This window comes from Erinaceus europaeus, chromosome 8 (genome assembly GCF_950295315.1).
Source record: "Erinaceus europaeus chromosome 8, mEriEur2.1, whole genome shotgun sequence".
Taxonomy (NCBI): domain Eukaryota; kingdom Metazoa; phylum Chordata; class Mammalia; order Eulipotyphla; family Erinaceidae; genus Erinaceus; species Erinaceus europaeus.
This window is the reverse complement of record NC_080169.1, coordinates 12,623,623-12,639,982: the sequence shown is the minus strand read 5'-3', so window position 1 is coordinate 12,639,982 and position 16,360 is coordinate 12,623,623. Positions and strand designations below refer to the sequence as shown.

The 16,360-nt window shown below is 51.5% G+C and overlaps 1 protein-coding gene and 1 long non-coding RNA gene across 3 annotated transcripts in view; both read right to left on the bottom strand.

Annotated features, from left to right (window-relative positions):
• LOC132539866 (uncharacterized) overlaps positions 1–16,360 on the bottom strand; it is a 490,646-nt gene that overhangs the window by 395,310 nt on the left and 78,976 nt on the right. The gene's annotated exons all lie outside the window — the stretch shown is intronic.
• LOC103124586 (maestro heat-like repeat family member 5) overlaps positions 1–16,360 on the bottom strand; it is a 75,290-nt gene that overhangs the window by 24,179 nt on the left and 34,751 nt on the right. For both annotated transcript variants that reach the window (XM_060195916.1, XM_060195917.1), the window contains exons 12-18: positions 14,880–14,959; positions 11,481–11,616; positions 9,652–9,747; positions 7,210–7,314; positions 5,612–5,747; positions 5,179–5,345; positions 508–657 (exon numbers count right to left, since the gene is read on the bottom strand). In XM_060195916.1, the coding sequence (XP_060051899.1) occupies positions 508–657; positions 5,179–5,345; positions 5,612–5,747; positions 7,210–7,314; positions 9,652–9,747; positions 11,481–11,616; positions 14,880–14,959 (870 nt within the window). The remainder of the gene's footprint in view (positions 1–507; positions 658–5,178; positions 5,346–5,611; positions 5,748–7,209; positions 7,315–9,651; positions 9,748–11,480; positions 11,617–14,879; positions 14,960–16,360) is intronic.

The following is a 16,360-nucleotide window of genomic DNA, read 5'->3' as shown; positions in this document are numbered from 1 at the left end:
TACCGGCCACCTGCCTGGAACACCCTGCCTCCACTTTGGGGAGCACTTACCCAAACAGCAATGCTTGACTTCAAGGTCATGCCCTGAGGTCACCTGGTCTACAGGACTTGACATTATTGAGGCACTGTTTGGTGGCATCCCCAGCCACTGGGTATACTCTTCACTTTGGCTGTGCTGTCTGTCCCTATCAGTCTGTGTGTCTGTCTCTTTCATCAGACTGAGGGCACCTACAGGGTCTGGGCTGTACCTTCTCCCTCCCATCCTATTTGCCTAGAATCTGCTTAATCACAGCATGCTTATCCCTTCCAACACTGCCCAGGACCCCAGGACACTTGTTGGGCCACACACTCATTCACCAGAGTGCTTGTTCATGTAGCAGGGTGTGTCATTCCCCCATCACACCCAAGCCCAGGGACATGGCCTTGGCCCGGGAGCCTGGGACCCCAGCTCTGACTGCTGGACCCACCCCTCTGCCCCTGCCCAGCAGCGAGTGTCCCAGCCTCTCACTCTCTTCAGCGAGGCCCCGTGAGCCTGGATGATGGCCAGCAGCATCTCAGAGGCCGCTTGCACTCGGAAGGGGCTGCTGGAACCCAGGCCATCAATTGTGATCCAGATGAGGTCAGTCAGCTCCGCCATAGTGAGATGCTTCATGATCTCCTGTAGCGGGGAGTGGGGAGTGCAGGGCTCCCATCACCTGGGGTCACCTGCCCCCAGGTGCCCAGCTTCCCCACCTCTGCTCTCATTGCTTCTCCTAACTGCTAGGTCCCCAAGTCTCTACTTCCTAGCTATTCACCCCACCCCTGGTAGGCCTCCACCCTCCAACACATGGACCCATTTTGTATTTGATCACCGGCATGGTTCTCCAGCTCAGGGGACACCCCTGGGGGTAGAGATGCATTCAGTTCCTCGGGTCTGGCCAGCCTCCTCTCCGCACTCTGCTGCCCCATCCTCACCTCTCAGGCTTCCTCAGCCCATGCTACACCCAGTCTTCCTCTTACAGCGTTTTAGTCAAGGAGCAACTGAACTTGAGAGCTGCAAGTGTTCTTCAAGGTCACTGGGACCAAAGCCCAACTCGAAGGGGCACGTGGGCCATTCTCAGGGGGCCAGCTTGGGCGGGTCAGGTGGGAGGGTCGGGACTCAGGACTCCTGTCCCCATGGTAGGACCTCCTCAGGAGCTAGACTCTGCTCTGTCCGTCCACATCTTCCCAGGAGGCCCTCTAAAGACCTGGCAGGGCTGTGTGTGTCACCCTCTCCAGCCAGACCATAAGCCATCAGGCACAATGATGGTGGGCGTGGGGGTGGTGGATGGGATTCCTGCTTAGCAGCCTCAGACAATAGCCTCCTGGAGGGAGTCTGCCCAGGCAGGCAAAGACATAGAGCACTGCTGTCCGTGATGGTAGCCACAGCCTACATAAAGCTATTTAAACTAGCTGAGCTGAGTAAAGTGAATTGAAAAAAAATCCAGTTCCTCTGATCGATGAAGTTAACAAAATTTATATACTTTCCCCATATTTGGGAGCTATTCTTTGCCGGGATCCAGCTTTCTAGTCCTATCCTCAAGCCTGACACCATCTTCCCAGACAACACTCGTAGTAGCTCACATGCATGTTAGCTGTTGGCCCCAATTAAAAAATAATAAAATCACAGGCCCCTTGGAATGTACCTAAAATAGACTCCCTAGCTCCTTCCAACATGAAGACCCCAAATTTCATCTACTATACTTTTACTTTTCAGTTCCTGACTGTTAAAAAATTTGCTCTTTATATCTTAATGCTTTTTTAGCTAACCAGTTGCAGTTGCTACCATGATGCCAACCTGCTTTCCCTGAGCAGACAACCTCACCAATGAGTCCTGGAACCCCACCTCCCCAGAGCCCTACTCCGCTAGAGAAAGATAGAAACGGGGGGGGGGGTATGGATTGACCTGTCAACAACCATGTCTAGCAGAGAAGCAATTATAGGTGCCAGACTTCCCACCTTCTGCACCCCATAAAGATCTTTGGTCCATGCTGCCAGAGGGTTAAAGAATAGGGAAGCTTCCAATGGAGGGGAGGGGATATGGTACTCTGGTGGTGGGAATTATGTAGAATTGTACCCCTCTTATACCACAATCTTGTCCATCACTATTAAATCACTAATAAAAAAGAAAAAGAAAAATCCAGTTCCTCGCTCACAAGAGCCACCTCTCAAGGGTTCCAGACCCATGTGGGGCCAGTGGCTACCTTGGACAGTGCACTCATCACCCTCCTTTCTGCTCAGGGCATCCTGTGAAAAGCTCTTCTGGAAGCATCTGACTGTAAGAGAAATCAGGATGCTGGTGGAAGGGTGCCAGTAGGGAAGATGGGTAGAAAAAATATCACCAAAGTTGCAAGGATGTTGGATGGCTAAATTGTTATTTGCCTGTCAGGATATCTGTTGACATTCTTGAAAGCCCAAAAGATTATTGGTAGGTATTTTAGGATATAAAAACAAGCTTTACACAGTAAAAGTTAAAATGTTTACTGCAGTCTTATTCAGAAAATTTGTTCCTAAGAATGTCAGATAATCTTCAGTGGCATAATTATGGCCTCGGAGGACTTTCAGGTTGAAGTAAGTCTAGTTAGAACATATGTTAGGACATTGTTTGCTGAAATGTCAAATTTTGGTTAAAATTCTAGTATCTGGAGTACTTGCAAAGAAATTCAGCTGGAAGAAGCGGTTACAGAACTCAACAGTACTACAATTTTAGGATTGGCAAATGCTTTTGAGGTGGTTTATGTTAATCCAGGGCCTGACTACACATGAGGAAAGGCAGTAGTGGTAGGGATAATGATGGCTGTAAAAATCATGGTGAGAGCAGTGCTGGTGATGGCCATGTAACTATCTAGTTTCTAAGACCATTTGGAGATCAAGGACAGAGCTGACACCAGAACTCGTGACTCCCATCCATACCTCCCCAGGCCTGCTGTGCTTTGGCGAGCAGCCCTCTCACCTCCCCTCTGCACTTTACTTATCACCACCTACTAGTCTAAGGAGAGTCAGAGCCCACTCCCTGAGTGCAGGCTGCAAACACATTGCCCCTCTGCTGGCTGGGTGGTGGTGCACCTGGTTGAGTGCACATGTTACAATGTGCAAGGACCTGGGTTCAATCCCCTGGTCCACATCTGCAGGGGGAAAGTTTTGTGAGTGGTAAAGCAGTGCTTCAGGCCCCCCCCCTCTCTCCCTTCCCTCTTGATTTATGGATTTTTCTATCCAATAAATAAACATAACATTTTTTTTTTGTCTCCAGGGTTATTGCTGGGGTTTGGTTTGGTGCCTGCACTATGAATCCACTGCTCCTGGAGGCTACTTTTTTCCCCCTTTTGTTGCCCTAGTTGTTTATCATTGTTATTATTATTATTGTTATTGCTGTCATTGGATAGGACAGAGAGAAATTGAGAAAGGAGGGAAAGACAGGAGGAAAGATAGACACCTGTAGACCTGCTTTACCACTTGTGAAGCAACCCCCTGCAGGTGGAGAGTTGGGGGCTCGAACTGGGATCCTTATGCCAGTCCTTGCGCTTTGCACCATGGTGAGCCACTGCTCAGTACCCATAATTTTTTAAAAAAATAATTGATGTATTGATGACTTTCTTATTGCAATAAAATAAATAAAATATTAAAAATAATTCATTTATTGACTCTGGGGATCATGTCCCCCCTCCCCAAACTCCTGAATAGCCTTAGTGCTCTGACAGTTTTCTAGAACTGCAGAGAAAATGGGTTTTGGAGTCAAAACTTACCGGGTGCCTCCCTTCATCTTTTGGTTCAATCTGCTAGAGTTAATGGGCATCCCCTGAAGACTGGCTTTACCACTAGGCTCTCACCAGCTCTGGAAAGACCCTACTTTTATTAATGGAGAGGGGGGGAGATAGAGGTACAAGGACACCTTCTGGGGTGCTGTCTCCTGGGGGTGGGTAGGTGGGGAGCTCAGCCTTCTGGTCCCTGCTACTCCAAAGGGGGGGGGGTCTATGCTTTTCTGGGGGAGGCTGCTTGGGGGCCTTCATTGACCATGGGGTCAAAACTAAGAATGGGCAAGCTGAGGCCACCTTCTTGTCAGCTATAGTTCAGCACACGAGGCCCATGAAACATAGCAATCCGGTCAGTGTTGGCATCTGGCCCACACAGTCCTGAGCCTCAGTCTTCAATTCAAATCTGACCCAGAATGTCACAAAGATAGAGGGGTTCACTGGGGTGAGGACGGGGGCGTTGGAGAACCACTGACTGGGGACAGTCCAGCTAAACCACAGCAGGGGACAGTGGAAGAGAGATGTTCAGGGAGATAGATCTTCAGAGGGGAGTTTGGCTTTCAGAGGACTAAAAGGTGTCTCCTGGAAAATAAGGGAAGTGCGGGCATTCCTGCAGGATGTTCATTTTGTAAATATATATATATTGGAACTTCACTGTTCCAGGTTAACTTTTTTTTCCAGATTGAGACACTGACAGAGATGAGAGGCAGAAAGGAAAGGTACTACAGCACCGCTGATACTTCCAGTGCAGCTGGGTGTCAGGCTTGATCTTGGCTGGGGCACATGATGGCATGGGTGCCATCTCTGACTGGAAGGGACCAATGCCACATGATGCCTGGCTGTACCCCCCTCTCCATGCCGGAAGAGATAGGGCTTTGAAGCGCCCTTGGCCAGGAGGGAACAAGCTCCTAGTCTCAGAGCACCTACCATGGAAGATGTTTCCACAGCACTAGTTTTGAGGACTCATTGGAACTTCATGGGCAACACTCTGCCCATGTCAAAGATAAAGAAGTGGAGGCTCAGAGAGGGCAAGGGGCTGTCTGAGGCTGCACAGCTGTGAGAGGCAGGACTGGGACTTAAGCTTGGACTGCTGATCTTAGAGTCTATCCCACTGCCTCCCTCCAACAAATCCTCTCGCCAAGATCCTTTCCCAGTTAGGGGCCAGGGGCAAGGAGTGTGTGCTGTGTTGTGTGTGTGTGTGTCTCCAAATGTTCTCAGTTAAGCACCACAGATGCAGGCAAGATCCCAACCTCTGTTTTAATACTCATGCCTGTCTAGGCATTGGACGCCTGGGTCTACCCAGACCACGTGGATGGTCAGGAGCCCTGTCACAGGGGGTGCCTTTGGGGGTGGGGGCAGAGCACGGCCACGTCTCCCCACCCAGACCTGCCCACGATTCTAAGGGCTTTGACCTTGATGACTTGGGAGCCGTGGAGCTGGGAGACATGGTGGTCCTTCTGGGATGCTGCCTCCTGGGGGGTGGGGAGCTCAGCCTTCTGGTCCCCGCTGCTCCAAAGGGGGTCTATGCTTTTCTGGGGAGGCTGCTTGGGGGCCTGTACTTCTGCCTTCAAAGCATTTCCTGTTGCCCACGGGTAGGCAGGTGAAGGGAGAAATTGCACAGATGAAAGGGGGGTGGTGGGCAAAGACAGGTTGGGGGTCCAGTTTGGGCAAGCAGATGTGGGGCAGGGGCCATTGGAAGCAGGTTCTTGTGTGTGCTTGCCTTTGGGACTGGGTACCAAGAGCAGATCTGGGGTGGGGGGCATAAGGAGTGTAGAGAGATGTTTTGAGAACAGATTTAGGGAGTGGGCATGCTGGCCAGGGCAGGACGGGGTGGCCAGAACTTACCTCTCTGGCGCATCAGGAGCTGGTAGAGATAGCCCACCCCTTCCAAGCTGCTGCTGCGGGTGGTCCTGTCGGGGTCTTGGCACAGAATCCCCAGCATGCCCACCAGCTGCCCAATACGTGTGAAATCCTCTTTAGGCTGTACAGAGAGTTGGGGTGGGGAAGATCACTGAGACCAGAATCTTTCCCCCAAGTCCCTGCAGATAGTGTCCTCACCTCTGCATGACTATGTCAGTATGATCCCTTGTGTGTGTGTGGCAGGGGAGGGGACATTGGGACTTGGGTCTGGCTCAGCATAAAGAGATGGCCAGAAATATCAGAAATCAAGAGACTGATTTCAAAACGGCATATTTAGAAAAATCCAATTAAACAGCAACCCCCCCCACAAAGTTTCAAGACTGTACACATAACCCTACTAAGTCCATGTGTGTCCTCCACCCACAGCCTGCCCCCACATTTTGTGCCCCAGAAGAGCCCTAATCCTGTGAGGCTGAAGTTGATTTTGAAGTCTTGAAGTGGTATAGATAAAGCATTGAACATCCAAGTCTTGGGTTCTATATCTTTGGAATCACATGAGCCGTAGTGATGCTCTGATACTCTTCTTCCTCCTCCCTCTGTCATTATGAATAAATATTAAAATATAATAAATATTAAAAATTGAAAACACTGTCTCTTGGAAAGGTTGTCCTCGGCAAGGGATACAGAGGAGCCTTCCCTGGACAGATCAACCCTTGCTCCCCAACTCTGTGCTCCCCTATCTTTGTAAGAAAGATATGCCTGGGCATCCAGTGGTGGCACACCTGGTTGAGCGCACGTTACAATTCTCAAGGACCCAGGCTTGAGCCCCTGGTCCCACCTCCAGGGGGAAAACTTCACAAATGGTTAAGCTGGGTTGCAGGTGTTTCTCTTTCTCTCTATCACCCCTTCCCTCTCGATTTCTGGTTGTCTCTATCCAATAAACAAATCAAGATAATAAAAAAATTAAAAATGTAACAAAGAAAGACATGTCTGCTACATATCAGGACAAGGGATGAATTTATTTATCTCCCCACAAGTCTAAGGAATTGGTGACAATTACCAGTTTACTTCCAGAACATGTGTGAATGTGTCTTCACCCCCGGCACTATAGTGACTGATGGTTTAAGCTGTTGAACCAGGGAACCCGAGGGCCTGATGGGTGGAGGGGGTGGGTTGGGAATGGTGCATCACTGCTAATCCGGTCTGGCAGGAGCTACACACTAGGAGTCCTTCCTCGCTTCACCCTACCTGACTCCCACATCTCCCCTGGAGAAGACTCTCATCTCCTTCTGTGTTATGAGTGAGAAATTTTGGCTCAGGATTCAGAAGCACCAGGGCTTCAAGAGTCCAGCTTCTGGGTCACAGGTCAGAGCCAGCTGGTGTCCAACCTACCACCTCTAACCTCCTTCCTTTGTGCTGAAAGGTAGGATTACCTGGCTGGGCCACGGGGGACTCAGGAATCCATCCAGTCACGGGACAAGGGCCCAGGGAAGCTTGAAAACTCACAAACCCTGGAGGTTCTTAGGGGACATTGGCTTAGATGCGGTGGCAGAGGGGCCCTGGGGTGTGAGGTCAATACTCACGTCCAGGTAGAGGTTCTGACTTAGGAATTTAAGGAGCGCCACACAGCTGAGCACAGCCCGCTGCCGCTCGTGGGCCTTCTCTGATGCCAGCCAGATGTACAAATGCTGCGGACGGCAAGGACAAGGAGCCACCCAGAGCTGGAGGACCAGAGCTCAGACCTGGCCCCGCCCACCTCAATTTAGGCCACACCCACATCAGGTCACGCCCACCTCTTTTACTGAGGCCCCGCCCCTCTGTGAGACTGCTAAGCAAGGCTTTCAGCGGAGCCCCGCCCACCCCACCCAGTCCAGCCTCATCTGTCCCCTAGGCTCAAGCCCCGCCCACTTAGGCTAGGACCTTGTCCTGTCAACATTTATTCTTCCTTCCTTCCTTCCTTCCTTCCTTCCTTCCTTCCTTCCTTCCTTCCTTCCTTCCTTCCTCCCTCCCTTCCTCCCTTCCTCCCTCCCTTCCTCCCTTTCTTTTTTCTTTCTTTCTTCCTCCCTTCCTCCCTTCTTCCCTTCCTCCATTCCTCCCTCTTTCTTCTTTCTCTTTCTTTCTTTCTTTCTTTCTTTCTTTCTTTCTTTCTTTCTTTCTTTCTTTCTTTCTTTCTTTCTTTCTTCCTCCCTTCCTCCCTCTTTCTTCTTTCTTTCTTTCTTTCTTCCTTCCTTCCTTTCTTTCCTTTCGTTCGTTCGTTCGTTCGTTCCTTCCTTCCTTTTAATATATTTATTTATTATTGCATAGAAACAGAAAGAAATTGAGAGGAGAGAGGAAGATAGGGAAAGAGACAGAGAGACACCTGCAGCCCTGCTTCACCAGTTGTGAAGCTTTCCTCTTGCAGGTGGGGACCAGGGGCTTGAACCTGGGTCCTTTTGCACTGTCATGTGTGCACTTAGCCAGGTGCGCTACCATCTGGCCCTCCTGTCAGCATTCTTCCCTGCCCTGTGCAGCCTTTGCTGTGTCCTCTGTAGAGGAGGATTTCCTGTGCACAGCAGATACACAACATCACAAAAGGATGCAAAGGTATATTCAAACGCTGCCTAGCAGCAAGGTTTCATGGCAACTGGGAGCATCTTTGTTATGTTCTAAGCGATTAGTGATTCTGAAAGAGTGAGGAGAAACAGTTTTTGGAGATTCTTTCTCCTCTTTCTCCTCGTTTTCCTCTTCCTTCTCTTCCTACCTCTTCCCTCTTCCTCCCTCCTCCCTCTTCCTCCCTCCTCCTTCCTCCTCTTACTCCTCCTCCCCTCCTCGTTTCCATCTTCCTTCTCCTCCTCCCTCTTCCTCCCTCCTCCTCTTCTTCCTCTTTCCCCACCTCCTTTTTCTCCTTGACAGGGCTTAACTGTTCTGGGCCAACTTTGTTGGGTGTGGGTGTGTGTGTGGGGGGGAGGTACCATAGCACTGAATTTTTTTCTTCAATACAATGGGGGCTGAACTTAAACCTGGGTTATGTGCATAGTAAGTCAGGTGAACTATCCAGGTGAGTTATTGTGAGGGCACTGGAGATACCTTTTTCCTCCTGTGTGTATGGTTTCATTGCTTGGTGTCAACTTTTTCATTCACACACACACACACACACACACACACACACACACACACACACACACACACACGAACATCCCTTGGTTCCATGGCGCTCCTGTATGGTATCAGGGTTCAGAACAAGGCTGCATGCATGGCCTGCCTGGAGTGCTCTCTTGCTCTCCTTGCTCCCCACGGTGTGCTATGACATCAGTGACTTTCAGATGGTACCCTGGTGGCTTGTCACCAGCATTCCCAGGGAGGGACATGCTACTTCATAGCTGGGGTAAGTGGGACCACAGGCAATACTACCCTTCAGCCTTGTGCAGTATCCAGCTTCCCTCTGTGCACCCAGGCCCCAGAAAGCTTTGCCAAACTGACAAGTTAAGTCAGGACCATGCTGGCTTGATACCCACTAATCCACCTGCACCCTCCTTATTGCCTCCCCAGGTTCCAATCAAGCACTATCCCCACACCATCCTGTCCACTGTGCCTGTCAATGCACCAATCTTTGTCCTCTGCCTGCTGGACCCTTTCCTCCTCTTTTCAGTTGACCCCCAAAGTGCCCCACTTCTGATGCTTCCAGCCTCTCCTCTCAGGGGTTTTCCCCACCACCCCTGAACTGTCACTGCCTGCTGATTCCCCCTAAGAGGGACCCTGGAGGACAGTGAGAAGTAGGAGTGACAGGTGTGTGAGGCTCTTGCATAGCTGGGGCCAATGTTGCGGGTGTTGGGGTAGGTGGGGGGGTCAGGTCCCAGCCAGAGCCAAGACTGGTGTCCTTACCAGTGCTGATTAACGTGGCATTGCAGTACCCCTCACCGCTGGGCACCCTGCCACCACTCTCCCCATCCCAGACCTGTATGATCCCCAAAGATAGACAGCCCCAGGCTGCTGAGAGGCTCTTCCCTGGGCTCCCAGCCCTGGTGGCTATGCCACAGTGCCCTCACCGACAGAAGGAAGTGCAGCTCCTTGGCCGTTGGGTTTTGCACAATGAAGCTTTGCAGCATCTGGTCCAGGGCATCTGAGGTCATCTGGTAGAGGGCCTGTGCAGGCATGCGGTGTATGGCTCTCAGTGTCAGAGGTGCCACTTACCACTCCCTTTCCAGGCCTGGCTGCATCCAGCTCAGCTCGATTCCATGCCAAGGAAGGGAACTCCTCCTCCACTACCACCACCACTATCTTTCTCTGGCACCTGGGAAGACCAGGCAGTGGAGGATGGGGACCTGTCCTTGGGCACATTTTTTCAGTGGTTGGAGCAAGGTCCTGTCCAGCAGGGCTGTCTTCTCAGGTAGCTTAGAAACTAGCACTGAGTGGGGCCTGTGAATATCACTGGAAGCTCGCTTTCACCATCTCAACATTCTCCCCAAGGCTGGAACAGGGCCTTTCCATCACAATTTTTTACATGGTGTGCACTGGGTCAAAATTCCAAGGATGGGAGTTGGGCGGTAGCGTAGCAGGTTAAGCGTAGGTGGCACAAAGTGCAAGGACCGGTGTAAGGATCCCGGTTCGAACCCCCGGCTCCCCACCTGCAGGGGGGTCGCTTCACAGACAGTGAAGCAGGTCTGCAGGTGTCTATCTTTCTCTCCCCCTCTCTGTCTTCCCCTCCTCTCTCCATTTCTCTCTGTCCTATCCAACAATGATGACAACAACAATAATAACTACAACAATAAAACAACAAGAGCAATGAAAAAGAATAAATAAATATTTAAAAAAATTCCAAGGTCTCACACACTGGGTCCCCAATCTTCACCCCTTGGCTTGCTAGACATATTCAGGAAGAAGGGGGCTGCACCCAGAATGTGGTCTACCCTCCTCTGAGTACCCACTGGGAGAGGAGTCCTGGGGTGCTGACTCTCAACTCCCTGGGTGCCCACCCTGGAGGATTCAGTTCTCTGAACCTGACTGTGAGGTCAACCCCACTTGCCAGGGCAGTGTCTGGGAATGAGTGAGTAGGAACCCCATTGGCCAGAGCCAGGCCCTGGGTCTTCTCCTGGGTGAGTCACCACCATGTCCTAATCTGGGCAAGGGGACACTCTGGACTTCTACGGTTGTGAGTATGGGTGATGCTTCTCTTCTGGGGGGGGGGGGAGAGGGTTGCTTCTGTGTAGCTCTGGGAGTACGGGCCCACAGCACTGGCCTTCCCTATTCTGTCCTGGACTCCACCTCGGGAGAGTTGGTTCCCACCCAGACACTTCCCCTTTCTGGGTCAGTTTCCTCACCTTCAGGTTAAGTTGCTGCTTGAAAGGTGAGATAGTGTATATACAGAGCCTCCCTCTTGCCGTTTGAGGCATATTCTGGCTGTGCACCCCCAAGGAGATAAGTCTGCGCCCCCTGGTGGTGGTGATGAACAATGACAAGCATCCCCCCCCCCCCCCCCAGGTTCCTAATAGTGGAACCTAGGAAGCATAAGATGGTCTGGGCAGGTGGATGGAGAACCTCCCATAGCACCTTCTTCCAGCCTTTTGGAGGCAGCTGGGAGGACCCAGTGGTGAAACTGAGCCCCGGGATGCCTTTAGGGCCAGCAGTTGGGGAGGGAGGGAGGACTTAGACTTTGCTTCCTAAGTGTCATCAGCTCTGTGAGTCTCACCTCTATTTCACAGGTGGGCATATGCAAGCTTGGAGGAGTAAGGTTCAAACCCAGGGTCTCCCGTCCAGTCTTTGGGGTGAGGGGGGGATAAAGGTCAGAGGCCGTATCTACAGGGCCCAGCCCTACTGAAGCCATGAGCAGCAGCCTGAGGGACAAGGTGAGGTCTGGAACGGCAGTGCTAGGACACACCTGGATGTTGGGTGGCTCCAGAAAGAGGCAGGTGTGTTTCTCCAGGGCGCTGAGCAGGGGCAGGGCCAGCACGCTGCGCAGGCATGTAGACAGGAGCCGGGACTTCCTCTCCAAGTCCAGGGGCGGCCGGAGATTGCTGTGGAGAGGGCAGAGGGTGGTGAAGGGCGGCGGCTTCTGCCAGAGCAGGATTTCGTTGCCCCGCCCCCAGGTGACTCCTGACGCCTTTCAGCAATTTTTTTTTTTTTTTTTTGTCACCAGAGTTGTCACTGGAGCTCAGTGCCTGCACAACTCTAACATTCCTAGTGGCCAGTTTAAATAAATATATTTTGTTAAGTGCACATGGTGCAAAGCACAAGGACGGGCATAAGGATCCTGGTTGGATCCCCTGGCTCCCTACCTGCAGGGGGTCACTTCATAGGTAGTGAAGCAGGTCTGCAGGTGTCTATGTTTCTTTCCTCCTCATTGTCTTTCCCTCCTCTCTCGATTTCTCTCTGTCCTATCCAACAACAACAGTTATGACAACAATAACAATGACAACAGTAACAACTACAACAAGGGCAACAAAATGGGGAAAATGGCCTCCAGCATCGGTGGACTCCTAGTGCAGGCACTGAGTCTCAGAGATAACCCTGGAGGCAAATATATATATATGGTTTATTTACTTTGGGTAGAGACTGAGAGAAATTAAGAGGGGAGAGGGAGAGAGGCAGAGACAGAGCTACACCTTCAGTCTGCTTCAGCTCTTGTGAGGCTTCCTTCCTGTAGGTGGGGACCAAGGACTTGAACCTGGGTCCTTTACAAACACTAATGTATGTGCTTTAGCAGGTGTGCCACCACCCAGACCCCCTCTCCATGACCACTTCTTTAAAAATATTTTTATTATATTTATTTATTGGATAGAGACAGCCATAAATCAAGAAGGAAGGGAATGCTAGGGAGGAAGAGAGACACCAGCAGTACTGCTTCACCACTTGCAAAGCTTTCTCCCTGTATGTAGGGACCAGGGGCTCGAACCTGCATCCTTGCACATCATTACAGGTGCACTCAGCCAGGTGCGCCACCACCTGACCCCATGACCATTGCCCACCCCCACGTTGCTGGATCTCCCATGAGCCCCACTGATGTCTCCCCATCATCCTGGTTGCTTGTGGTAAAGTTGGGATGGTGACATACCTGGCAGGGGGCATCTTTCCCCAGACATGAGGCCTTGGGTGTGAGCGCCTGCACAGGGCGGCTCCAGGAGTGGTGGAGCAGTGCTATGTATGCCTCTCCTTGAGTCCCTGTCTTTTCAGTTCTCTGTCTCTCACCCTCTTAAAAGAAAAGATAGAGTGGTGAAGTGGAAGTGGCAGAAGTGTGCAGGCTTGGAGCCCCAGCAGTAACCCTGGAGGCAAGAGCAGAGAGAAGCACCTCTGGTTCTGGATTCTCTTCTGGATGTTGTATCCATCTCAACGGCCTGACAGCCCTCCAGTCGAACTGATCTCGGATTTAACCACTTCCTACCCCTCATCATTCATCATCTTTCTCCTAGATTGTTAAAGGGGCTCCTTGCTGGTCCCCGACCCCTGCTTATATCACGATCCACTCCCACAGCAGAAGTGCAAATGTTGCCCCCAATACCAACCACTCTACCATTTTTTTCTCTTTCTTTCTTTTTTGCCACCAGGGATATTTATTTTACCACTGGGGCTCGGTGTCATTCCCCCATTTTTTTTCTTCTAATTTTTATTAGATAGGACAGAGAGAGTGGGGGCTGGAATCCTGGTCCTTGAGCTTGGTAATATGTGCTCTTAACGGGTGAGCCACCACCTGCCCCACCCCCACCCCACCTTTCCTAAGCCAAGAGTGGCCTGCATGATGCCAGGGACTTCATTTGGGCTTGACCTTGCTCACCCTGCTCCGGTCACTCTGACCCCTGTGTTGGTCCTACAATACCCCAGGTGTGCCCCAACCTCAGGGTCTTTGTACCTGCCATTCCTTCCATCAGGTCCTCACAGGACGCAGGGTAGCCCCCAGGCCTCTGTCCCTAAGCCTCCTCCCCAGGGAGACCCAAGTGCTGGGCACAGGCTTGTTCTGTCTGTCTGTCCTCTGTCAGTCAGGGCTCCTGACTCAGCACTGATGCCTTATTCCTCAGCCCTTGAGGGGAATGAGTTACCCGCTCTTTTTCTCCATCATCAGCCCCCAGGATGTGTGTTTCATGGCCATGCTCCAAGCATCAGGTCTGAGAGCAGACACAGTCCCTGAGCCTAGAGCAGGGAGCCCTGCACTTAGTTGTAGGACAGTGGGGCTGGGAGAGGTGGTGGGTCTAGGCACAGGTGGGGCTGGATCCTGACTGACTGCTCTTCAGAAGCCCCACCATCATCTCTGGCATTATGCTATTCCACTGCAGAATACTGTGCCCCAGTATGGTTCCGTAGCCCCCATGTCCACTTGGTCAATTCCAAATTATATTCCTCCATGAGGATAATTTCTGGAACCATCCGTTCCACCCCGGTTCCATGGCTGCCAGTTCTTAGCAACATCGCCCCGCCAGATATTCGTCGGGATGCGGCATCATCTAAGTTCATTTCCCACGTCTACGCTCGACCGGACCTGCCAATATACGCGGATATCTTCGCCCACCCTGTCCAACGCTTGACGTCTTGTCACCCAATCTGGTCCCCTACGCCTACACTGAACTTCTCTGTTCCAGTCTCTTGGAAACAGAGTTGGCAGTCAGCTGAGGTAAAGAACAAACACCTCATCACAGACCCCTGCAAGCGTCCACCCGGCTTTGACCTAGCACGTTATGATTGGGCCCTCCTCAATCGCTATCGAACAGGCCATGGCTAGTGCGCCGCTATGTTCCATCACTGGGGGGCCAGAGACGACCCGAACTGCCCCTGCGGCTACAGACAGACTATGACCCACATAGTCAATGACTGCCACCTCTCCAGATTCAAAGGAGGTCTCGAAACTTTACATCAGGCTCAACCTGACGCTGTTGACTGGCTACGGAAGAAGGGCAAACGCTAGAAGAAGAAAGAAGCCCCACCCAGCCCTCTCTGGACTCCCACCGTCCTCAACAATGGCTGGACACTTGCACCGGTTTCTCTCTGCACTTTCTCCTCTCAGTACCTCCCAGTGGATCTGGCTATTGCCACGAAAGGTTGATGATCTTGAATGTTGGGGTGGGGGGTTCGCTGTGGTCCGGTATTGACTGCAAGGAGTGACTATGCCTCCTGGCCAAATGCGCTGTCCTCCCTGAGCTACCTCCCCTACCCCCGTGACCGCCTTCAACTTGCTCAATGGAGCCTAGACGGCCTGCAAGCCTCCCTGACCTTGGGGTCCTGCTGACACCAGGCCAGAGCAGAGGCGGCTGTCTGATGCCCAGGAAGCCCTGCCTGGGGGCCAGGGACCTACCAGAGCTTGGAGATGATCTGGATGACTTGCTGGCGGGCTGATGAGCACAGTGTGTCCTGGGGCTCCTTCTCCATCAGCACCTGCAACCCCAGAGAGGACTGAGTCTCCCTTTCTCTCTCTTTCTTGATTCCTTCCTTCCTTCCTTCCTTCCTTCCTTCCTTCCTTCCTTCCTTCCCTTTCTTTCTTTCCTTCTTCCCTCCCTCCTTTCTTCCTCCTTCCTTCCTTTCTTCCTTTCTTTCCTTCTCTCTTCTCTTTCATTCTTTCTTTTTTTGTCACCACCCAATCTTCACTGATTTGGGCTGACTTTTTCCCCCTTTTACCACCAGGGTTATTTCTGGGGCTCAGAGCGGGCACTATGAATCCATCACTCCTGGTGGTCATTTTCCCTTTTTCTTTTTTCAAATTAAAAAAACATTATCTTTATTTATTTATTGGATAGAGACAGCCAGGAGTAGAGAGTGAAGAGGGTGTTAGAGAGGAAGAGAGATTGAAAGACACCTGCAGTCTTGCTTCACCACTCATAAAGCTTTCCCCCGGCAGGTGGGGAATGGGGGCTTGAACCTGGGTCCTTGCTCATGGAAACATGTGCACTCAACCAGGTGTACCACCACCCACCCGCCCCCACATGGAATTTCCCCCCTCATTTTATTGGATAAGACATAGAGAAATTGAGAGAAGAGGGGAAGATAGAAAGAGAAAGATAGACATCTGCAGACCTGCTTCACCAACTGAGAAATGATCCCCCTGCAGGTGGGAGCCTGGGGGCTTGAACCGGGATCCTTGTGTTGGTCCTTGTACTTAGTACTATGTATGCTTAACTGGGTGTGCTTTCCCACCCAGTGCTTCCCGGGCTGACATATGTATGTGTATGTGTAGCAAGAGAGAAACACACACACACACACACACACACACACACACACACAGAAAGAGAGAGAGAGAGAGGGAGAGAGAGAGAAAGAGAGGGAGAGAGAGAGAGAGAAAGAGAGGGAGAGGGAGAGAGGGAGAGAGGGAGGGAGAGAGAGAGAGAGAGAGAGAGAGAGAGCCTTCAGCTCCTGAGCCTCATTCAGTTTGGTGGGTTAGGCTGGAACCTGGGTTGCACACATGGTAAAGCAGGTCCACTCCCCTGGTGAGCTGTTTGCTACCACTTTTTTTAAAACTTTATTTATTATGAGAAAGAGAGTAAGAATAAGAGGGGAAAGAATGGAAAGAGGGAGGGTGGGAGGGAAAGAGAGAGAGAGAAAGGGAAAGAGAGAGAGCCAGAGCACTACTGAGCTTTGTCAACGACTGCCACCTCTCCAGATTCAAAGGAGGTCTTGAAACTTTACATCAGGCTCAACCTGACGCTGTTGACTGGCTACGGAAGAAGGGCAAACGCTAGAAGAAGAACTGAGCTTTGGGCCAAGGCAATGCTAAGGACTGAACTTGTAGTTTATGGGGTCTTGGGCAATGCAGGTTGGTGCTCTAATAGGCTAAGCTCTCCC